The sequence below is a fragment of the Hemitrygon akajei genome, chromosome 1 (assembly GCF_048418815.1).
Source record: "Hemitrygon akajei chromosome 1, sHemAka1.3, whole genome shotgun sequence".
Taxonomy (NCBI): Eukaryota; Metazoa; Chordata; class Chondrichthyes; order Myliobatiformes; family Dasyatidae; genus Hemitrygon; species Hemitrygon akajei.
The window spans coordinates 60,115,811-60,140,609 of record NC_133124.1 but is presented as its reverse complement, the minus strand read 5'-3'; the positions used below and the strand labels follow the sequence as shown (position 1 = coordinate 60,140,609).

At 41.9% G+C, this 24,799-nt stretch overlaps 1 protein-coding gene across 3 annotated transcripts in view; it reads right to left on the bottom strand.

Moving 5' to 3' along the window:
• Nucleotides 1-24,799, bottom strand: part of LOC140726926 (uncharacterized) — a 76,281-nt gene that overhangs the window by 934 nt on the left and 50,548 nt on the right. For all 3 annotated transcript variants that reach the window (XM_073043935.1, XM_073043946.1, XM_073043955.1), the window contains 8 exons: nucleotides 20,306-20,404; nucleotides 18,684-18,773; nucleotides 18,474-18,588; nucleotides 14,965-15,083; nucleotides 10,497-10,610; nucleotides 8,171-8,228; nucleotides 7,227-7,323; nucleotides 3,699-3,867 (listed from right to left, as the gene is read on the bottom strand). In XM_073043935.1, coding sequence (XP_072900036.1) covers nucleotides 3,699-3,867; nucleotides 7,227-7,323; nucleotides 8,171-8,228; nucleotides 10,497-10,610; nucleotides 14,965-15,083; nucleotides 18,474-18,588; nucleotides 18,684-18,773; nucleotides 20,306-20,404 — 861 coding nt within the window. The remainder of the gene's footprint in view (nucleotides 1-3,698; nucleotides 3,868-7,226; nucleotides 7,324-8,170; nucleotides 8,229-10,496; nucleotides 10,611-14,964; nucleotides 15,084-18,473; nucleotides 18,589-18,683; nucleotides 18,774-20,305; nucleotides 20,405-24,799) is intronic.

The window sequence follows — 24,799 nt, the reverse complement described above, 5'->3', positions numbered from 1 at the left end:
AGAAACATAGACAACCTACAGCACAATACAGGCCTTTCAGCCCACAATGCTGTGCCAAACATGTACTTACTTTAGAAATTACCTAGGGTTACCCATAGCCCTCTATTTTTCTAAGCTCCACGTACCTATCCAGGAGTCTGTTAAAAGACCTTATCATATCTGCCTCCACTACTGTCGCCGGCAGCCCAATCCACGCACTCTGCGTAAAAAACTTACCCGTTACCCCTGTACCTACTTCCAAGCACCTTAAACTGTGCCCTCTCGTGCTAGCCATTCAGCCCTGGGAAAAAGCCTCTGACTATCCACAAGATCAATGCCTCTCATCACCTTATACACCTCTATCAGGTCACCTCTCATCCTCCATCGCTCCAAGGAGAAAAGGCTGAGTTCACTCAACCTATTCTCATAAGGCATGCTCCCCAATCCAGGCAACATCCTTGTAAATCTCCTCTGCACCCTTTCTATGGCTTCCTGTAGTGAGGTGACCAGAACTGAGCACAGTACTCCAAGTGGGGTCTGACCAGGGTCCTATATAGCTGTAACATTACCTCTCAGCTCTTAAACTGAATCCCACAGTTGATGAAGGCCAATACACCATATGCCTTCTTAACCACAGAGTCAACCTGCACAGCAGCTTTGAGTGTCCTATGGACTTGGACCTCAAGATCCCTCTGATCCTCCACACTGCCAAGAGTCTTACCTTTAATACTATATTCTGTCATCATATTTGACCTACCAAAATGAACTACCTCCCAATACCAGATCAAGTACAGCCTCTCCTCTTGTAGGCTTATTCTACATATTGTGTCAAGAAATCTTCTTGAACACACCTGACAAACTCTACCCCATCTAAAACCTTGCTCTAGGGCGGGGGTGTCAAACTCATTTTAGGTCAAGGGCCGGATTGAGCAAAATGCAGCTTCATGCGGGCCGGATCAGTCGGACGCGTGCGAACGCGGCTTTCGTTGCCTCCGTTTTTTCAGCCTGCTCTCATGTGTCTCAGTCTCTGCTATAACTACAAAGTGTTTCACTTTACAAATTCCGTTTCTTATGAAGAAGACCGCCGAGCAAGACTGCCGAATAAACACTAAAAACCCTGAAAACCTGGTACCTGAATAAACTCAGCATTAGCCATATCATACGCCATAGGCGCTTCGATTACTGGGGCCAGCTTTAATAGAAATTAGATATTATCTCGCAGGCCAAAGATAACTCCACCGCGGGCCGGATTTGGCAAATGGATTTGAGTTTGACATATATGCTTTAGGGACATGCCAATCGAGGTTTGGGTAATTAAAATCTCCCCCCACGACAACCCTGTTATTATTACACTGTTCCAGAATCTGTCTCCCTATCTGCTCCTCGATGTCCCTGTTACTATTGGGTGGTCTATTAAAAAAAACCAGTATATTAACCCCTTTCTGCTCCTAACTTTCATCTACGGAGACTCAGTAGACAACCCCTCCATGACTTCCTCCTTTTCTGCAGTCATGACACCATCTCTGATCAGCAGTGCCATGCCCCCACCTCTTTTGCCTCCCCCCCCCCGTCCTTTCTGAAACATCTAAAGCCTGGCACTCTGAAGTGACCATTCCTGCCCCTGAACCATCCAAGTCTCTGTCATGGCCACATCATCACAGCTCCAAGTACTGATCCACACCCTAAGCTCATCCACTTTGTTCATGATGCTTCCTGCATTAAAATAGACACATCTCAAACTTCTGGTGGGAAAAGTTATTTGTGAAGATTCAGAAGAAAAGACTCAAGGTCAGAAATTCAGCCCCAGTCAGTGTGCTGAATATATTATGTATCAGCATAGCTTTGAAATGTAGTGCTCCGCCACTGCATTTGGCCTTATAAACGGGAATGAATTTCAAGATCAACGTATTTGTTTATCTTCTTCCATATGATCAAACTCATTAATTGGCAGACATGTCTACAACTGTCAATAAACAGCTGGGATATCTCAAGCAGAAGTAGCTTGTCTTTCTTATCTCTTTCCAATACTAAATAACTAATACTCTTTCCCTTCCTGTAGTCCCACAGACAGAGTAATGTTTAATGTTCGAAGTAAGTTTACCGTACTATCTAAGTACGTCTCTGAGATTCATTTTCTTGCAGGTATTCCCAGTAGAACAAAGAAATACAATAGAATCAATGAAAAATTACACACAAAGTCTGACAAACAATGTGCAACAGAAGAAACACAGTCCAAATACAAGAAAAAACAAACAACAAATAGACAATCCTGAGAGCATGAGTTGTAGAGTCATTGAAAGTGAGTTCACAGGTTGTGGAATCAGTTCAGTGTTGTGCTGAATGAAATTATACACACTGGCTGAAGGGTAATAACTGTTCCTGAATATGGTGGAGTGTGGCCTAAGGCTTCTGTACCTTCCTCCCGATGGTAGCAGAAGCAAGAAGAGAGATTGGCCGGGATGGCAGGGGTCCTTAATGATGGTAATTTGCTCAGATAAAGGAATAAAAAGAAGATTCAATCTATTTTTGCGAACTAATTCCCATTGCTAATGATGGTATACAAGACATTTTGGAAAAGACCATAAGATACAGGAGCAGTAAGCCATTCGGCCCATCGAGGCTGCTCCGCCATTCAGTCATGGGCTAATCCAGTTCTTCCAGTCATCCCCACTCCCCTGCCCTCTCCCCATACCTTTTAATGCCCTGGCTAATCAAAAACCCATCTATCTCTGCCTTAAATACACCCAATGACCTGGCCTCCACAGCTGCTCGTGGCAACTAATTCCACAGATTTACCACCCTCTGACTAAAGTAATTTCTCTGCATCTCTGTTCCAAATGGATGTCCTTCAAACCTGAAGTCGTGCCCTTTTGTCCTAGATTCCCTTTACCATGGGAAATAACTTTGCCATATCTAATCTGTTCAGGCCTTTTAACATTTGGAATGTTTCTATGAGATTCCCCCTCATTCTCCTGAACTCCAGGGAATACAGCCCAAGAGCTGCCAGACATGAAGATGAAGATCAGAAGATCAGATCTGTCAACGTCAGGTGATTGTGATTCCATTGAAGGTTCTGCCGTTTTAAAGAGCAGTCTGGTCTGACTGAACCAAATCAGCAGAGTAAGCTATTTCCTAATGATAATCTTCCAATATAAAATTAACAGGACTGATAACCAAATTTAGAAGATCTTAGAGTCAGCGACTTCAATGCTTAGACTCTTGCCTAATGTAGCCAGAATAAATTTCAAGGCTCCACGCTATTGGTTGCAAGTAATGTACTGTAAATTATGACCAAAATATCAATTGTGTGCTCTAGATCACCAACACAAGGTTCTTTAAAAAATGCACTCTTCAAGGTAATGTGCCTGTCACATTATTTCTAAAGCAGCACCAGAGCCTTAACCTTGGAAGATCATCCTCTACAACAGAACACCCATTTCATTTACCATGACCCATTATGTAATATTAACAAATGAGGGAGAGTTATAGAAAGCACATCGTGCTAAGTGGAAGTGGATTGATAATATTAAAAGCTTTTCTATTAGGGCTTCTATGACTGGCAGATGGGAGAGACTTTCATTTCACCTGAAAGGAATGGATCTACATTCTTGTTCCAAAGTTTAATTGGCTGCTACAAATCTGAATAAGTAATGACTTAGTAGTTAATATTTTGACAAATTGTACATAGGTGTTAATTTCTGAATACTTCGTTAACTTACGTTTCTTAACCTTTGTATAAATTGTTCTTCTGGTTCATTAATTTGTTGATTTGGGACAGAAATATTCCAGCGGTTAAATTCCATTAATATTTCATCTTTGCTGTATAGAATAGCTGGATCCAAATTATTTCTATTCACGAGTTCAACCAAGTGCTGTTTTAAATGGACACTGAAATAAAGATGAGGATATCATGTTGAAGTAGAAGTCTTTGTACACCAGTTTCTCAAATGTGTGCTCTAGACTGCTTAAGCTACTTTAAAAAATATAAGTCATCATTTATGCATTGTTCAATCTGAATAGCAACAATTTTTAACAGCAGGATATTTTCAGAAAGGGGCTGTGATAATGGCAGCAGTATAAACACATCAGTGCTTAACCAAAACATAAAACGGATTTATTCAGAATAGGAGGAAACCAAAGTAAAAACTAATTTATTTTATTGTTGATAACATCATTGAGGTGTTTGTATTGTTATTGTTTTTCAGACCTTACTTACGGAAACTGTGGCAGTTGTTCACCACAGTTTATCAAAACAATTAAAAAGAGAGCAAGATGAAATGTTCAGATTTAGCCTTTGGGATTGACTTCCTTTCTACAATATGAAAGCAAAGTACAAGATAAAAATACGTTTCTATGCTGTCAAATCAGTCAAATCTGTTTTGTGCAACTGAGTATGAGATAAAAGAAAATAACAAAAAATGTGGACGCTGGACATCTAAACTAGAAACAGAAAATGCTGGAAATACTCAACAAGTGAGGCTGCATCTTTGGGAAGAGAAAGTGTTAATGTTTCAGGTGTCAGGAAAGGTCTTCCAACTGAAGTGTTAACTGTTTTATCTTTCCACATATACAGCCTGACCTGCTGGGCATTTCCAGCATTTTCTATTCTGATTCAAGAGTAAAGATAGCAGAAGCTCCTGTGATGAATGTAGCAACTGGAGACATCTGATCCTGTAACAATACTAAGGCTTTACATGAAAAGAGAAATACTTTAAGCATGAGCCTAAAAAGACCAGGAGCCCATAAGCACAAGATGATGTTGTGAAGGTACTGTTGGAAGTGACAGAACACAAATCTTCTCATCTCAGCCTGGTCAAGAGATGATAGCTGGACGTTATATAATGGCAAAGACCTTATCTCTATGAGTATTTGTATAAACTAGAGATGGCGAGGACAAACAACAGTCTGCACTTAAGATACTTATTCTTCTCTTTCCAAGGTAAAAAATTGATCAAATAATTGTTCCTGGCTGCCTGATGATAGACTGTGTGAGTGAATCTCTTGCTCTACAACAGAAGCAGGATTCAAATATTAACATAAAACGCTGAGATACTGAAAATATTGAATATAGAAAAAAGACACATTTACTGATTTACAAATATTACAAAAAACAATTACAGTGGATTCCAGTTAACTTGGACATCTTGGGACCTGTACATTTTGGCCCAATCAAATGGCTGCACCAATTAGCCAAAGTTTCATGGAAATAGCTTAAAAGGTATAAAAAAGACAAACTACTGTTTAACTGAGTAACAAATTATGTATTTAAATGAAATACAGAACAAATTAGAACACTATCAATACTACTACAGTACTGTAGAACTGTATTTGACCCTAATAGTTGGTTGGTGGCTTGTATCCGACGATGGCAGTTCCACTCTCTCAGTGTCAGAAGTCCAGGTCCAGTGGTACAAAAGTTGTTGGTACTGGGGTCCCTTGGATGCAGAGGCTGACCGTGATTCTTCTGTGCCTCGTCACACCCTTTGCTCTCCACAGAGCATTGCAGAATCACCTTCCTGTCCATTGGCTCTCACTGTAAATCTCATTCGCACAGTCCAGCAGACCTCACTTCACACACTAGGACAGACGTGACCCTATCTCACTGGGGTATAAGGTCCACAGGCTACCCTCACTTGGCTTAGCCCGCCTGTTGAAGTGGTGAACCATGGTGCGGCCTCTGTCGCATGCACACAGTTTCAGGTGAGAGCTCAGTGGTACACTGCCATGTTCTTTTGATTGACTCGTAAATGAGCAAAATTAGCGCAGCCGCCGGTGTAGGTAATGGACTGCCTTCATACAATTTTCCAACTCTTATTTGCGCTCTCCAGGTCTTAATTTTAGTTGTTACATTACAGATGATTATCGGTATCTTCCAATTCGTTGTAGTTCCTAACTTGCTGAAGTAGTGAAATTGCTTAATTTTCATTCTCGGCCATTTCTGGCATCTCCAAGTCTGAATGCTTGAAACCACAGTAAGCAAAATAGTCCTGAATTGTCTTACTGATTATTTCTTGCCAATTATTTGTGACAAAAATCACTACATTTTAAACAAACGCACACACAACTGACTTTAAAAAACTGTTCGCTCTAAGTATGGCACAGAGTCTAATGGCCACACAAGTGTAGGCGTCTAACACTAGTCAGAAACCGTTTGGTAACAGTCTCCTACCCCAATTAAGCAGCATAGTGTCCTAAATAAGCAAAGGGCTATTTTATCGATTAGCTTTTGTTCTTCAAGAATTGTCCCAAATAAGTGTCTGCCCCTATTAACTGATGGCCAAATTACCAGGAATCCATTGTATATCAATAGTTATCACTCCAAACAATTGCTCAGAAAATATTTCATATTTACAGATCTTTCTCAGATTTTATAGGATTCCCTTTCTGAGAATTGCTTGCAATGTGAGCTGTTAATAAATGCATAAGCCAACTGGACAGCGTGTAGTAAACCCGAAGCATTCAGATCCTGCCACAAACTGAGTTCCCACACGACAGAAGATGTCTACAGCAGCCAGCAATTCTATCCCACCGGACCCCCACGTACAGTCTGTACTCAAGTCAAGTGTTCGTTACCTGAAGCATTCATCACGGTCTGGATATGCAATAAATTTCACCAACTGAAGTTATGTCAAAGCCAGAGTTATGGGTCCTCTACGATTCTGGCAAGCCAATGTATGTGCAAGTAGATGAAAATCATGCATCAATGCCACTCACGTCATTTTGGTCACACCACTCTCGCGCTCAACCCTACAACCCCCCCACCACTTAGCAACCTCAGGCTCGCCTTTCCACCTACCGATCTCTGGGCCAATCCTCAAGTACACTTAGAGCGTTATACAAACCACTAATCCTCATTCAATGGGAGTAGCAAGATCTGAATCTCCATTAGTCTACCACAACACACAGTCCACCTCAAGACTCAACATAGCCTTGAAAATTGATTGTCTCCTAGATAATGAGCACCCTTACCCTCCCTCCCTTAGCCTTTGGTAACTATTTGATGATCAGCCTTTCCCCATATCCTACTTTGATAACCCAGAACAGTGGGTTATGCAGTTTTCCTTGTGCATTCTGCAGTGGACCCCCTGGACCTGGTGGACGACAGAATTTTACTGTTGAGTGTCTCAAACAAAGTGTTCTTTGGCTTTCTGCATGGTGCCTATTTAACAGGGGTTTGCAGGTATCATACGATTGCTCAACCAGTATGTTTAACCAGCTGAGGTTCAGAGAGATGTCAGTTCACATACTTGCAGAATCCCGCGTAGCCTTTCACTGAAGGTTGGCCGCACTGTTCATCCTTCAAACCGTGCGAGGTTTCCCTCTGCTCAATAACTTTACAATTACCTAAAGGAGAAAGTGTTTATCACAGGAAAATTTGGTAATCCATTTGTGAAGACTGCATTTTCTAACATTTAAAGAAAAAAACATGATTGAATTGTATTGTTCACTACGATTAGAAGCAATATAAATCCCACAAGTTATCTTTGTACCTATTTATAGTAAGCATTTCTTGTTTACATGTAGATCCAGATGACCTGGGAAACATGTTCTTAGTGAGCAACAAAATTTGTGTTGCTATGACAAAAATCTATTGAATTTTAGAAGGGGCACTAGCTTTCAGCTTTGGATCTGTAGGCCCTTAGCTCCAATGGCCTGGTTCAGCACACGGCTTACCTTGGGTCCTCCAGCTCCTACCATGTTCTGAAAGTGTCAAGCTCCATAGGTTATCTGCTCACAGTAAACTGCCTTTGGTCCTTTGGTGAGTGAGGAGCACTTGATGGGAATTGGGAAGAATAGGTTATAAGGAAAAATGATGGGAGAATGGGATTGTTCTAGCAAACTGGAAATAGTCTGTTGTGTCATCTGGAAACACGTTTTCACAAAAAAAGTGATACTTCCTCTTTCTGTACACTTCCCAAGTTCCAGGATTTAAAAAGTATCCTAAAGAGCCACTTTTATGATTTGCAGCCTTAAATTACATCACTACTCACTTTTATCAAATGAATGGTTTAATACTGCATACCCAATACATGTGGAAAGATATATGTATTTAAAATACTGATCTCTGCTGGTGTAGATGTACATCTATGGGAGAGCTCTATTGTAATGTCAAAGGATGTGCTGAATGTTCACATATGTTCATATTGTACAAACTAACTCTTACACATAGTATCATTCTTATAATAATTACCTTCCATGTGACCCAGATTATTATCTGTTATGAAACCAGTCAAGGGAACATTCCCCATCTGAAAGAATGGAAATCACAGACATTAACTAAGTAGTAAAAAAGAACTATTGTTTGGTAATATTAAGATAATAACTCAGTGATATGATGGCAGTTGAAAAACTTTACTATAAAGCTGGCTGATGTATTAAAAAACACACACAAAATGCTGGTGGAACACAGCAGGCCAGGCAGCATCTATAAGGAGAAGCACTGTCGACATTTCGGGCCGAGACCCTTCGTCAGGACTAACTGAAAGGAAAGATAGTAAGAGATTTGAAAGTAGTGAGGGGAGGGGGAAATGCAAAATGATAGGAGAAGACAGGAGGGGGAGGGATGAAGCTAAGAGCTGGAAAGGTGATTGACGAAAGCGATACAGAGCTGGAGAAGGGAAAGGATCATGGGACGGGAGGCCTTGGGAGAAAGAAAAGGGGAGGGGGGAGCACTAGAGGGAGATGGAGAACAGGCAGAGTGATGGGCAGAGAGAGAAAAAAACAAACTAAATATTGTCAGAGATGGGGTAAGAAGGGGAGGAGGGGCATTAACGGAAATTAGAGAAGTCAATGTTCATGCCATCAGGTTGGAGGCTACCCAGCCGGTATATAAGGTGTTGTTCCTCCAACCTGAGTGTGGCTTCATCTTGACAGTAGAGGAGGCCATGGATAGACATATCAGAATGGGAATGGGATGTGGAATTAAAATGTGTGGCCACTGGGAGATCCTGCTTTCTCTGGCAGACTGAGCGTAGGTGTTCAGCAAAACGGTCTCCCAGTCTGCGTCGGGTCTCACCAATATATAAAAGGCCACACCGGGAGCACCGGATGCAGTATACCACAACAGCTGACTCACAGGTGAAGTGTCGCCTCACCTGGAGATGCAGAGAAATTTCTTTAGCCAGAGGGTGGTGAACTTGAGGAAATTATTGCTACGTGCAGCTGTGGAGCCCAGGTTGTCGGTTTTATTTCAGGCAGAGTTTGATAGGTTCTTGGTTGGACATGGCGTCAAAGGTTACGGGGAGAAAGTGGGAAATGGGGTTGAGGGGGAGAAAAAAAGGATCAGCCATGATTGGATGGTGGAGCACACTCGATGGGCCAAATGGCCTAATTCTGCTCCTACATCTTATGGAGATGAGCAGAGGCACAGTTGGGAGGTAACAGCAGGTGAATGATAGATGGGGGAGGACAAAGAGAGGAAAAGGAACAAGGAACTAAACAGAGCAAGGTGGAGGGGAGTGGAGTATGAAGAGGGGAGACAGCTGCTGGATAGAGATAAGTAGGAACACAAATGCTGGATTCTGGAGGTGAGAATGGGAACCAATAGCTATTATGGCAGAGACTAATAGACTTTTGATTGATAAGGGATTAAGGGTTACATGGGGAAGGCAGGTAAATTAGGTTAATAAAATCAGCCACACAAGTATCGCCATACATTCTGGCACTAACATTGCATACCCACAATGTTCCGCAGAACAACACATGCAGTAACAATGAAAACAAAAACAAAACAACATCAAAGCAAACCTCCATCCCACCCACTCACCCACAGACAGGTCTCCACCCCCAGGACAGGCTGTCTCTGGGCCGCTGGTCCATGGCCTTTCCATCTGTCCCACCCACCCACTCACCCACAGACAGGTCTCCACCCCCAGGACAGGCCGTCTCTGGGCCGCTGGTCCATGGCCTTTCCATCTGTCCCACCCACCCACTCACCCACAGACAGGTCTCCACCCCCAGGACAGGCCGTCTCTGGGCCGCTGGTCCACGGCCTTTCCATCCGTCCCACCCACCCACTCACCCACAGACAGGTCTCCACCCCCAGGACAGGCCGTCTCTGGGCCGCTGGTCCACGGCCTTTCCATCTGTCCCACCCACCCACTCACCCACAGACAGGTCTCCACCCCCAGGACAGGCCGTCTCTGGGCCGCTGGTCCATGGCCTTTCCATCTGTCCCACCCACCCACTCACCCACAGACAGGTCTCCACCCCCAGGACAGGCCGTCTCTGGGCCGCTGGTCCATGGCCTTTCCATCTGTCCCACCCACCCACTCACCCACAGACAGGTCTCCACCCCCAGGACCTCCAGTCAGTCCATAGCCTTGGATTCTCAGACTTAAGGATATCGCCCCTTCGGGCCTAGTCCCCAAGATTTACCAATCACGGGGTTGACTTGCACAGAGCTATCTACAGTATGTTATAATTCTTCTATTATTTTCCCCTCTTACTTAATTATATAAAATGTGTCTTTTGTGCATTTGTTAGAGTAGGAAGTTAAGTCAGTAAATATGACTCACATTTAGCAGCTGCTTTAACCGATCCACACTCCAGTCTCTGAGGTAATAAACACAGTTCCGCGGATGGTGGGCATGCAAACCATTTTTAAGGCAGTTACCCGTGAAAGAACAAGCCTGTTGTAATCAAAAGCAGTTTCTATTATTGGGATATGGTTACTGTTAAGGTATGCAAAGTGAAAATGTAGAAAAGAAAGCAAGCTAAAGAGGACTAGTTAAGTGAAGTATATTTTTGGTTCAAAGCTAAATATCAGACGACATTGGGCACAGTGTATGTCTTTTACTCAAGTGGGTTTAGGCAAAGAAGCTGTATATAGGAACGGAAATTCAAGGAAAGGCAAACATAAGAGTCATTAATTAATTCTCCTTCAAGGAGTCACTTGTACACATCAAATCTCACCATACAAGTTGTAAAATGACAAGGAAAAGTTCTGGATTACAAATGCATTACAGATTGATGAAAGGATTGGCCCACTTGTTTCATCAGCCTGCTGTGCATTTGACTCTCCGTGCCCTTTCAGTAACTCACCTGATTAATGACTGCAGCCCAATACCGTTTAGAAACCATCAGATCATCAAAGATTGATTATAAGAGAAGTAGAAAATGAGAGTAAGCTAACACATTGAGATGAGCTTTATAAAATTAGCTTTATCTGTCACGGGTACATCGAATCATACTTTAAATGCTCGTGTCTAACAAGCCTGATAGAGTTCTTTGAGGAGGTGACCAGGCATATAGATGAGGGTAGTGCAGTGGATGTGATCCACATGGATTTTAGTAAGGCATTTGACAAGGCTCCACACGGTAGGCTTATTCAGAAAGTCAGAAGGCATGGGATCCAGGGAAGTTTGGCCAGGTTGATTCAGAATTAGCTTGCCTGCAGAAGGCAGAGGGTCGTGGTGGAGGGAGTACATTCAGATTGGAGGGTTGTGACTAGTGGTGTCCCACAAGGATCTGTTCTGGGACCTCTACTTTTTGTGATTTTTATTAACGACCTGGATGTGGGGGTAGAAGGGTGGGTTGGCAAGTTTGCAGACAACACAAAGGTTGGTGGTATTGTAGATAGTGTAGAGGATTGTTGAAGATTGCAGAGAGACATTGATAGGATGCAGAAGTGAGCTGAGAAGTGGCAGATGGAGTTTAACCCGGAGAAGTGTGAGGTGGTACACTTTGGAAGGACAAACTTCAAGGCAGCGTACCAAGTAAATGGCAGGATACTTGGTAGTGTGGAGGAGCAGAGGGATCTGGGGGTACATGTCCACAGATCCCTGAAAGTTGCCTCACAGGTAGATAGGGTAGTTAAGAAAGCTTATGGGGTGTTAGCTTTCATAAGTCGAGGGACAGAGTTTAAGAGACGCGATGTAATGATGCAGCTCTATAAAACTCTAGTTAGGCCACACTTGGAGTACTGTGTCCAGTTCTGGTCGCCTCACTATAGGAAGGATGTGGAAGCATTGGAAAGGGTACAGAGGAGATTTACCAGGATGCTGCCTGGTTTAGAGAGTATGGATTATGATCAGAGATTAAGGGAGCTCGGTCTTTACTCTTTGGAGAGAAGGATGATGAGAGGAGATATGATAGAGGTGTACAAGATATTAAGAGGAACAGACAGAGTGGACAGCCAGCACCTCTTCCCCAGGGCACCACTGCTCAGTACAAGAGGACATGGCTTTAAGGTAAGGGGAGGGAAGTTCAAGGGGGATATTAGAGGAAGGTTTTTCACTCAGAGAGTGGTTGGTGCGTGGAATGCACTGCCTGAGTCAGTGATGGAGGCAGATACACTAGTGAAGTTTAAGAGACTACTAGACAGGTATATGGAGGAATTTAAGGTGGGGGGTTATATGGGAGGCAGGGTTTAAGGGTCGGCACAACGTTGTGGGCCGAAGGGCCTGTAATGTGCTGTACTATTCTATGTTCTATGTAAATGCACCATTTGTGTGCATCATTTGCAGCGTGCTGGGGGCAGTCCATAAATGTTGCCATTTTTGGTGCCAAAATAGCATGCCCGCAACTTATTAACCTTAACGTGTATGTCTTTTTGGAATGTGTGAGGACACTGGAATATGCAGAGAAACCCACGTGGTCACAGGGAAACAAAATACAAATTAAAATTTAATGGGGAATAAGAACATTTATTAGACATCACAGAAGTATTTATGTATCTAACTTCAATAAGTTACAAATATGTTAGAATTAGTGGTGACCCACAGGCCCATTAAGATTTAGGAAGTTTAATTACCACAAGTTGAAGAAAGTATTATATTACCTGCAGACCTACATATCACAAGTACACATTTGGATGAGAACAGTGAGTTATGAGAAGCAGGCAGAGGGGTTTTAAGAGGATCTAGACAGGAAAAAATGAATGGATGAGGACAGGAGAGATGGTATTGTGAGAAAATCAAATGGAAAGGGAAAGTACAAGTTGCATGAAGTCCATGAGTTTCCATCTGGCCCCTTGGTGCATCTGGAAACATCACAGGTTGATGCCAGTTCTGGGATTTTCATCCAAGCTTGAGCATTGACAATACAAATATGTATGCAGAAATAAAACTTGCAGCATTACTGAACGCTGCTTCAAATTCCCAAAAAGATTTTGTTAAACGCTGAAAACTGCCTTGGGGTAGGTTGCCTTCACCAATATATTTGTCTGGACTTTTTTGTACTTCAACCTTGTCATTGTTATAATACTCACTTCCAGCTTATAGCCCTCATCTGAACCTTCACCTCAGAATCAGTCGGATTTAATATCACTGATATATGTCATAAAATATGTTCTTTTGCAACAGCAATACATTCCAATTCCAAATAATAAAAACAATATGAAATATATATTAAAATTAAATAAGTAGCACAAAAAGAGAGCAAAAGTATTAGTGAGGTAGTGTACATGGGTTTATTGTCCATTCAGAAATCTGACAGCAGAGGCAAGTCCTCAGCCGCCTGCACCTCCTCCTTTATGATAGCAATGAAAAGAGATCATGCCCTAAGTGACGGTGGTCCTTAATGACGGATGCTGCCTTTTTGAGGCATCACCTTTTGAAGATACTGAGAATGCTGGTGCCCATGATGGAGGTGGCTGAGTTTACAACCCTGCAGCCTTTTTTGATCCTGTGCACAGGCCCCTCAATGCTAGATGGTAATGCGAACTGTTAGAATGCTCTCCATGGTACATCTGTAGAGATTTGCTAGAGCCTTTGGTACTCATACCAAGTCTCTAAGTCTCCTCAAACTCCTAACGAAATAAAGCTGCAGTTGTGCCTTCTCTGTAACTGCATCAATATGATGGGCCCAGGTTATATCTTCAGAGATGTCGACACATTGGAACCCGAACCTATTCATCCATTTTACTGCTGGTGAGGACTGGTGTGTGCTCCCTCGACTTCCCCTTTCTGAAGTCCACAATCACTTCCTTGATGCTAGTGACATTGAGTGCAAGGTTGCTGTCGTGCCACCACTCAACCAGCTGATCCATCTCACTCCTGTAGGCCACCTCATCACCACCTGAAATTCTGCCAACAATAGTTGTGTCGTCAGCAAAGTTACAGATGAGCTGTGCCTAGCCATACAGTCATGGGTGTAGAGAGAGAAGAGCAGTGGGCTAAGCATGCATCCTTGAGGTGCGACAGTGTTGACTGTCAGCGAGGAGATATTATTTCTGATCTGTACTGACTATGGTATTCCGGTGAGAAAGTCAAAGATCTAGTTGCAGAGGGAGGTACAGCGACCCTTACTACTGGTCCCCATTGATTACTGGTAGGTCAACCAACCTTATCTTTGACCATGATTCTTCAAATACCTCCTCACTAGCAGCATCCTAGATTAAAGTTTTACGAACTCCCAACATGACTAGCTCCCTCCTGCTGAACATTTCCAATCCAAGCTCAATGATCTGCCCTTCCAGTTCCTGTCTGACAACATCCATTCCAGCCCCACCCTGACATTACTGACTGATGACCCTCATCCTGCACTCCCCAGCCTCTCTCACCCATGACCCATGAATTCCACATTCAAACTTGGCCTTGGACTTAATTGAGCAGACACAGGAGGGGCTCTACTTGGCACAAGGCCCATTCTTGATGCCTAACTGTATGTGTTGCTGAATCTTATGATGTGCCCTAAAACAAAAAAAATGTACATCAGCCCGCCGTGCATGGTTAGTCAAAGCAGGTTCTATTCAATGTCAAGGCAGAATAGGAATCCACAATTCACAAAACCAGATCAAGTTCAAGCTTATTGTCATCCAAACATACACATGTATACAGCTAAACAAAGCATCGTTCCTCTGGGGCCAGTACACACAGCAAACAGTAACGATGTAAAACAGTCACAAAATAACATTAACAGAAATTCCTGAATGGCATGGCCTGAATATTGTATTCTTCAGATGTCTATTATATGGCCTTTACTACTGAAAAACAACATGCACAGTAACACATTGATACAAGATTCAGGAAGAGCAAAACTTACCGATCCTGTCTTAAAAGGTCTTTTACAGCCACCACAGAACTGATATTGACATTCTGGGCAATTAAAATGCATGCACCCTCCTCTGGACAAGTCAAATCGAGCACTGCAATTGGGGCAATCTAAAAGAAACACAAATACACACAATGAAAAAGAATACAAAACATATCGCTGGTTAAAAGTGGATATATATCGACTAGTTCAACATTATATGATATAGAAACATAGAAATTAATGTTAAATTTAAATTTAAAATAAGGGTCAACATTTTGAGACAGATTAAATGTTTTTTTCTTCCATCTCTTAAAAGACTGAGGGTCTTAGGAACTTTCTTCCTCAAAAGGGTGAAGTGAGCAGGATCTTTCTATATTTTTAAGGCTGACGTAGATGGATTCTTGATGAGTAAGGGACAGAGAGGTGAAAGATTACTGCAGGTAGGTGGGTGAAGTATAAACAGGTACTGATTAGGGATAGTCAACATAGCTTTGTGCGTGGTAGGTCATGTCTAATCAGTCTTACAGTTTTTCAAGGGAGTTATGAGGAAAGTTGACGAAGGCAAGGCAGTGGATGGACTTTAGCGAGGTCTTGCATGGGAGGTTGGTCAGGAAAGTTCAGTCACTTTGCATTCATTTAGAGATGGTAAATTGGATTGGACATTGGTTTTGTGGGAGATGCCAGAGTGGTAGTAGATGGCTGCCTCCCTGAGCAGAAGCCGGTGACTAGTGGTGTGCCACAGGGATCAGCACTGGGTCCATTGTTGTTTCTCATCTATATCGATGATCAGGATGAAAATGTAGTCAACTGGATGGGCAAATTTGCAGATGACATCAAGAGTAGTGACGTAAGAGACAGTGAGGAAGGATATCAAAGATGCTGTGGGATTTGGAGCACCTGAAAAAAATGAGCTGAAAAACTGGCAGATGGAGTTAAATGCAGACAAGTGTGAGGTTTTAAACTTTGGGAGAACAAACCAGGGTAGGACTTATATGGTGAGCAGTAGGGAACTGAGGAGTGTGGTGGAACAGAAGGATCTGGAATACAGATACATAATTCCTTGAAAGTGGTGTCACAAGTAGAAAGGGCTGTAAAGAGAGCTTTTGGTACATTGGCCTTCATAAATCAAACTACTGAGTACAGGAGTTGAAATTGTTGAAGCTGTATAAGATGTTGGTGAGGCCAAATTTGTATTGTGTGCAGTTCTGGTAACCTACCTACAGGAAAGATGTAAAGAAGATTGAAAGAGTGCAGAGAAAACTTACAAAGAGGTCGCCAGGCCTTGAGGAGCTGAGTTATAGGGATAGGTTGAGTAGGTTAGCACTTTATTCCTTATACATAGAAGAACGAGGGCAGATTTGGTAGAGGTATACAAAATTATGAGTGACGTAGATCGAGTATATACAAACAAGCTTTTTCCACTGAGGGTGGGTGAGACTAGAACTAGAGGTAATTGGTTAAGGGTGAAAGGTAAAATGTTTAAGGGGAACATGAGGGGGAACTTCTACACTCTGTGGATGATGACAGTGTGGAATGAGCTGCCAGCAGAAGTGATGGATTCGGGTTCGAATTCAACTTTTACGACAAATTTGGATAGGTACTTGGAAGGCAGGGGAATAAAGGGCTATAATCCATGTGTGGGTCAGTGAGACTAGGCAGATTAATATTTTGACACAGACTAGAAGGTCAAAGGGCCTGTTTCAGTGCTGTAGTGTTCTATGACTATAGACCTGATCAGCCATAATTTAATTTCAAGGCAGCGCAGGCTTGAGGTGTCAACCTATTAGAAATTTGTATGCTTATAAGTAAATTAGGATACCCGTTATCACTTCTCAAAAGATCCTGATGTTTATTTAGAAAGAAAGCACTGAAGAAGCTACATAACTCTGCTGGCACAATCAGGAACAGCCATAATAAGTTTTTGCACCTGGTAAACTCAAAAAGGAATCCATCTCAGTAAACCTTTTTGAAAGAATTTCAGCACAGAAATGTTATTATTTAATATAATATTGTAGTATTGGTTTACTATAGGACAACGCTGGCCCCCTAGGCCTGAGTCGACGTAGTAGTAATAGTATAGGACGAAGAAGCAACTAAATTTTTCAGAGTGATTAATATCTGGAACTTGCACCTAGAAGAGGCAAGGGAATTGGGTATAATTGTTTTATTGAAGGAATATTTAGAATTGCACCTTAAAATGAAACAAAGCATATAAGGATATATACCTAGTGCAGGCAAATGGAATTGGTGTAGACGGGCCAAAAGACGGGCATGCACTGAAGGGCCCATTTCTTTGCCCAGTGTCTCTGTATTTCCAAATCCAATACAGTTTCTCGGCCGCATTATTCCCTGCACCAGGTCCACGGGAGGCCAGGACTGGGAAGAATATGGGCCAAAGACAGGAAATTGACACTAGTTGGCATGGATTTGTTTGGCTGAAGTGCCTGTATGCATGCTATTTTGTTCTATGACTCTTTAAGCATTCCCTTGACGATTTGAACCCTTAAATCAACAAAAGTCTAAGGGAATTCCTAACTCTATCATTAAAGCACCCTATAATTTTTCAGCCTACATGCTGGAAAATCAAAAAAAACAATGTTTTTACACTAATAAATAACTCACTGTCAAAACAGTTTCCTTCATCGTTCCTTATGCCAAAGCTGGAGTAGTGCATGTCCCAGACAGGATATGCTGGACGTAAAGGATGTGTTGGAAAGGGTGCACAAGGTTGTACTGGATGGAGCATTCTAGTTATGTGGACAGGATGGATTGGCTGGTTTGCTTTCCCTGGAGTTGAAGTCAGAGGAGGATCTGACTGAGGTCTGCAAAATTAGGAAGGACACAGACAGAGAAAATGGTAGGAAACTTTTCCCCAGACTAAAGGTGTGCAATAAAACACAGGGTTATGATATGGGGTAAGAGGTTTAAAGTAAATCTGAGGATGGTGTTTCTTTAAACCCAGATTCCTGGAATCCAGAACCTGTTGCCTAAGGGGATGGTAGAGGTAGGTATTCTCACAACATTAAAGTATTTCAATTGCCAAGGCACAGAAGCAATGGACCACATGCTAGTGAATGGAATCATGTAGGTAGCAATTTGATGGTTGTCATGGACATGATGGGCAGTGGAGTCTGTTTCTTTGCTGCAGGACTCTAAATTTTACTTAGTCAAGTAATGTGTCAAAAGCTGATTTTAAAAGCTATATAATATCATTCATTGTAGATAACTGTACTGTTTTATCACATTGATTTACATAGCAAAACTGCAGTATTATTTCCAACAAGAAATCTTGTCAACTCTCAACCACTGTGGCAGCAGTCCCTCAGAATTGAGGATGACAGGCCTTCAGAAGGTTGAGAAAATAGACCCTGAATGTACATGTCCCCCAGCAGCAGGGGCTGGGTTGTTCTTGGGAAGTGGAATACGCAGCTCCAGTTGTGTCCAATAGCTACAGTTCATTAGGTTGTGCTAAAAGAGTTAATTTATCAGCAGCGGCTACTGCTGAGTGCATTGGTTACCTATTCCATTCCTGCTGAGATAGATGTCCAGCGTGCTTGCCTGATACTCAGGGTTATTCTGCTTCTTCCACATCTTGAACTGTTCACAGCTGATCCCTTCATGCTGTTGCTCCCACTGAGGAAAAAACAGGACACATGATGTTTCACAAGGGTTTTGTAATGTAGATCAATCAAAGGCAAAGAACTGTATAATCTGAAAAGATTACTTACAGGAATCTTACACTGGGAGCATGTGCTTTTGTTACAGGATGGACAATCCATTCTGAACCTATTGAGATCATGCAACAGCCCAAAGGAACACTGAAAGAAATAATATAATCTTATCCAGGGAAACCATATGCCTTTAATACTGCCTCAAAACATAGCTCATCCAGTTTGTATTAAAAACTTGACCAAATAATTTCAATGAAATGGCTTCTTTAAGAGATTTGTTTCCATGGGAGCTTGTAAATTAAGGAAGAGCTGCAAGCTGCAGCCATCGCTCACCAGCATACCTTTCTACAATGGCTAAAGTGATCAGATGATCAGACAGCCTCCCCAGATCAAGCAAAAACTCCATAACTAACAAGTCCTAGTATTTAAGTGCTGGTATAAAAAGCCAAACTAACACAATTCTTAAATGAACATGTTAAAACAGCTCAAGACAGGCAGTCTAGTTTTCGTTTCATTAATTCTGCTATTTTGAAGCCATTGCCTGATAAAGTTCGGCTGAACATTTTCATAAAATGTGAAAGAGGGTTGATAGAACCATTTTAAATGTGAAATGGTACTCAGTGGAGTATTTCAAAATCTATATAGACAGAAGATGCCAAAATGTAGAGTGAAGGTGCAAGAAAATGCGTAGGAAATAAAGAACAATCTTTAATGTAGATTAGAAACATAGAAAACCTACAGCATAATACAGGCCCTTCGGCCCACAAAGCTGTGCCAAACATGTCCCTACCTTAGAACTACCTAGGCTTTACCCATAGCCCTCTATTTTTCTAAGCTCCATGTAGCCATCCAGGAGTGTCTTAAAAGACCCTATCCTATCCGCCTCCACCACCATCGCCGACAGCCCATTCCACGCACTCACCACTCTCTGCGTAAAACACTTACCCCTGGCATCTCCTCTGTACCTAAACTGTTCACAGAAGTACAAGTCCAAAGCCTCTGAGCTCAGCAGACAGATTATTGCCCAATATGATACAAGCTAAAACCAACATATTACTAGATTCTAAAATATTCAATCATCAGGCAGGGAAGTGAGCCAAAATCTTATTGATTTGCCGAAGACATTTGAGTGTGGTCTCCTGCTGCAGTTTATCTTCCTCTAATGTAGAATCATAGAACTTCGACACAGTGACATCCCAGAACAGGTTCCAATAGTTCAGTACCGGGAAGAAGGTTTCTAACACCTTTGACCACCCTGTAATTCATGCTAGAATATGTGGGTTTCTACATGTTAAGTATCGGCAGTTTCTATGGGATGTTCCTATATGCAAATGACCATATAGTCTTGCCCTTAAAATAAAGAATGGTCACAATCAAGTCCTTGAGATTACTAACAGCATGTAATTGATACAGGCATTGCTTCCGAGAGAGGAGAAACAATTGGGAGAAGGCATTCACACCTTATGCTTTTCAATTAAATTATCTATCTGTTTTGGTTGTTTAACTTCTAATAACGTTGCCTAAAATAAGTCTGATTAGAATCTTTTTCATTGCTTTGATTTCCCTACATTCTTGTTACAAATATACATAAAAAAACCAAATTTTAACATGCATAAAGAGTTGCTAAAATAATGCCTCTATTTTGAAACTGAAATAAAATAACCACAAGATTGTCTTACATGTGCACACCACCTGAAGTTTGGCATTTCCATCAGCGTTCGGTCTCGTAGCTTTTTTTGAAATAATTCATGTGTTTTTTCATCAAGATAATGGCGAATCTACATGTAATAAAAGAACAAATTTTTCTCATCCATCACAGTTAATAGTTAATTTTAAAAATATACATTCATGATGACTTAATTATTGAAGTCAACAATTCAATTTCACTATATTTTAATATATTTTCAATAAAAATGTCACACCTCAAATTTTTCCCCAATATTGACAAATTTTCTTTTAATTAAAAAATGTTAAGCTTCAATTATCTTGCAATAATCTGATTTATTAAATATTTTGCAATACATTTTAATGAACTGTCAATCCATATAATTTAAAATTCTGCAAATCATAAAATCAAGTGGATTGGTCGGGGGGTTAAAAGTAATACACAGGCTAAACACTACTGTATTCTCACAAAAATTACACCTTTTATATCTTTATAGCTTGTTAGTTGCCATCTGTTGGTTTTTATAAGCTTACCACTAATTTTTGCTCTCTCAGACCAGGCGAGAGATGTGGAAGCGTTTACAGCATTGTGTCCAAGTTCGGCTGGGATCTAGTCGCTCCTGTCAGTGCTGCCCTCCTGTGTTTGAGCAGTAGAATGACAGGCTGGATTGCATGCATCTAGACACTTCCAGAGGGCTGTACCATTGATTGCCTGACATTGTTGCTCTGAGTCCTGGACTACAAATGTGTTTTTTTTTTGGGTGAATATGTTGCTTTGCTCACTATTTGTGATTATGTTACTCATTATTTTTGAATGTTTTGCACCTTGGCCAGAACTACGCTGTCTCATTCAGCTGTATCTATGTATAGATCATAAGACACAGACATAGAAGCAGAATTAGGCCATTCAGCCCATTGAGTCTGCTCTGCCATTCCATCATGGCTGATCCTGGATCTTCAATCCCACTTAACCCCATACACCTGCCATCTTGCCATATCCTGACCAATCAGGAAATGATCAAATTTGGCCTTAATTATACCCACAGACTTGACCACCACTGTGGTCTGTGGCAGAGCATTCCACAGATTCAGCTAAAAAAATTCCTCCTAACCTCTGTTCTAAAAGATCACCCCTCAATTTTGAGGCTGTGCCCTCTAGTTCTGGATATCCCCACTATAGGAAACATCCTCTCCACATCCACATTATCTAGTCCTTTCCACATCCAGTAGGTTTCAATGAGAACCCCACACTCCTCTAAGTTCCAGTGAGCATAGGTGCAAAGCTGCCAAACGCTCCTCGTATGTTAATCCTTCTGGAATCATCCTTGTGAACCTCCTCTAGACTCTCTCCAATGGCAACACAATCGTTCTGAGATATGGGGCCCAAAACTGTTGATGATACACAAAGTATGGCCTGTCTAGTGTCCTATAAAGGCTCAGCATTATCTCCTTGCTTTTATATTCTATTCCTCTTGAAATAAATGCCAACATTCCATTTGCCTTCTTTACCACAGACTCAACCTGTAGATTAACCTTCTGGGAGTCTTGCACGAGGACTCCGAAGTTTCTCTGCACCTCTGATGTTTGAACCTTCTCCCCATTTAGATAATAGTCCACACTATTGTTCCTTTTACCAAAATGCATTATCGTACATTTCCCAACACTGTATTCATCTGCCACTTCTTTGCCCATTCTTCCAATTTGGCTAAGTCCTGCTGCAATCGCATTGCTTCCTCAGCACTACCTACCTATCTTCATATCATCTGCAAACTTTGCCATAAAGCCTTCAATTTCATTATCCAAATAAATGAAAAACAATGTGAAAATTAGCAGTCACAATACTGACCCCTGAGAAACACCACTAGTCACTGGCAGCCAACCAAGAGGCCCTTATATTCCCACTCGCTGCCCCCTGCCTGTCAGTCATTCCTCTATCCATGCCAGTATCTTTCATGTAACGCCATAGGAGTTTATCCTGTTATGCAGCCTCAAATGTGGCACCTTATCGAATGTCTTCTGAAAATCCAAGTAAATGACATCCACTGCCTCTCCTTTGTCCACCCTGCTTGTTACTTCCTTAAAGATCTCTCATAGATTTGTCAGGCAAGATTTCCCTTTACAGAAACCATGCTGATTTTGACTTATTTTATCATTAGTCTCTGAATACCTCAAAACCTCACCCTTTATAACAGACGTTGACACTTTCCCAACCACTGAGGTTAGACTAAATGGCCTCTAATTTTCTTTCTTTTGTCTTCCTCCCTTCCTAAAGAGTGGAGTGGCATTTGCAATTTTTTAGTCCTCTGGGACCATGCCAGAATCAAGTGATTCTTGAAAGATCATGACCAATGCATCCGTTATCTCTTCAGCAACCTCTCTCAGGACTCTGGGATGTCGTCCATCTGGTCCAGGTGACTTATCCACCTCAAGACCTTTCAGTTTGCTTAGTACATTTTCCTTTGTAATAGCAATGGCACTCACTCCTGCTCCCTGACACTCACAGACCTCTGGCACACTGCTCATGTCTTCCACAGTGAAGACAGATGCAAGGTACCCATCAAATTCATCTGCCATTTCTTTGTTCCCCATTACTACCTCACCAGCATCATTTTCCAGTAGTTCAACATCAACTCTCACTTCCCTTTTACTCTTTATATAACTGAGAAAAAACTTTTGGCATCCTGCTTTATATTATTGGCTAGTTTGCTCTCATATTTCATATTTTCCCTTCTTATAGCTTTTTTAGTTGCCTTTTGTTGGATTTTAAAAGCTTCCTATTCATTTAACTTCCCACTCACTTTTGCTACCGTATGTACCCTTTCCTTGGCTTTTACACAGTCTGTAACTTCCCTTGTCAGCCACGGTTGCCTACCCCTGCTATTTGAGAACTTCTTCCTCTGTGGGATATATCTATCCTGTGCCTTGTGAACTATTCCCAGAAACTTCAGCCACCTCTGCTCTGTCGTCATCCCTGCCAATATCCTCCTCTAATCCACCTGGGAAAACTCCTTTCTCATGCCTATCTAATTCCCTTATGACACTGATACATTTGACTTGTGCTTCTCGCTCTCAATTTGCAGTATGAATTCAATCATATGATTGGTGCCTCCTAAGGGTTCCTTTACATTAAGTTCCCTAATAAGATGTGGGTTATTACCCACATTGTGGGTAATATTGTTATTACACAACACCCAATCTAAGATGGCCTTTCCCAAGTAGGTTCAAACAGAAGCTGCTCTAACAAGCCATCTATTAGGCATTCAATATATTCTCTTTCTTGCCATCCAACGCCAACCTGATTTTCCCAATCTCCTTGCATATTGAAGCACCCATTACAATTGTCTCACTACCCTTATTACATGCCTTTTCCAGCTCCCTTTGCAATCTCAACCCCACATCTTGGTTGCTAGATGGAGGCCTATATATGATTCCCATGTGTTTTTTTTATACCCTTTATGTATGGCTTGAATGATAATTAAACTTGACTTGATCTTTGGATGTTAAGCTCTTCCTTCAGCCACAGCTCAGTGATGCCCACAACATCATACCTGCCAATCTCTAACTGTACTACAAGATCATCTACCTTATTCCATATCCTGCGAACATTCAAATATAACACCTTCAAGTCTTGTATTTATCACCCTTTTCAATTCTGTCCACCTGTTACAATGCAACTCATTCCATTGACTGCAATTTTGCCTTATCATCTGCTTGTCCTTCCTGACAGTCTCACTAAACACTGCCTTTGCTTGTGTACCAACTGCCCATCCTCAGCCCTATCACAGTTTCCAAGCCCCCTGCAAAATTAAGTTAAATCTCCCCAACAGCTCTAGCAAACCTGCTTGTAAGGATTATCTCCCTTGGGTTCAGGAGTATACCATCCATTTTGTACAGGTCAGACCTTCCCCAGAAGAGATCTCAATGATCTAGAAATCTGAAGCTGTGCCCCCTGCACCAGTTCCTCAGACACACATTCATCTGCCAAGTCATCCTATTCTTACCTTTGCTGACGTGTGGCACAGGCAGAAATCCAGAGATTACTACCCTGGAGGGTCTGCTTTTCAGTTTTCTACCTAGCTCCCTAAATTCTCTCTTCAGGACCACCTTTATCCTACTAATGTCTTTGGTGCCAATGTGTAACAAATCTGTTCCCCCCTCCCCACTTAGAATGCTGTGGACTTGATCCGAGATGTCCCTGACCCTGGCACTGGGAAGGGCAGAAAGCTATTCACAATACTCCACATAAGGCCACACCAGTGCCTTATAATTTCATGGCTTAAGGCACATCAGCGCTCCTCCACCTCACCTGTGGCTAATGAAGATGTAAAAATCTGTCAAAACCCCAGCAATCACCTCCCTTATTTCCTATAGCATTCTAACACAGATCTCAATACAGCCCTAGGGATTTATCAACTAGTATGTATTCCACGGTGACTGCCACCTTCCCCACCTTAATAATGACATACTCCAGTCTATCGGCATCGCTCCCTGAACTTACTGTCCTTCAC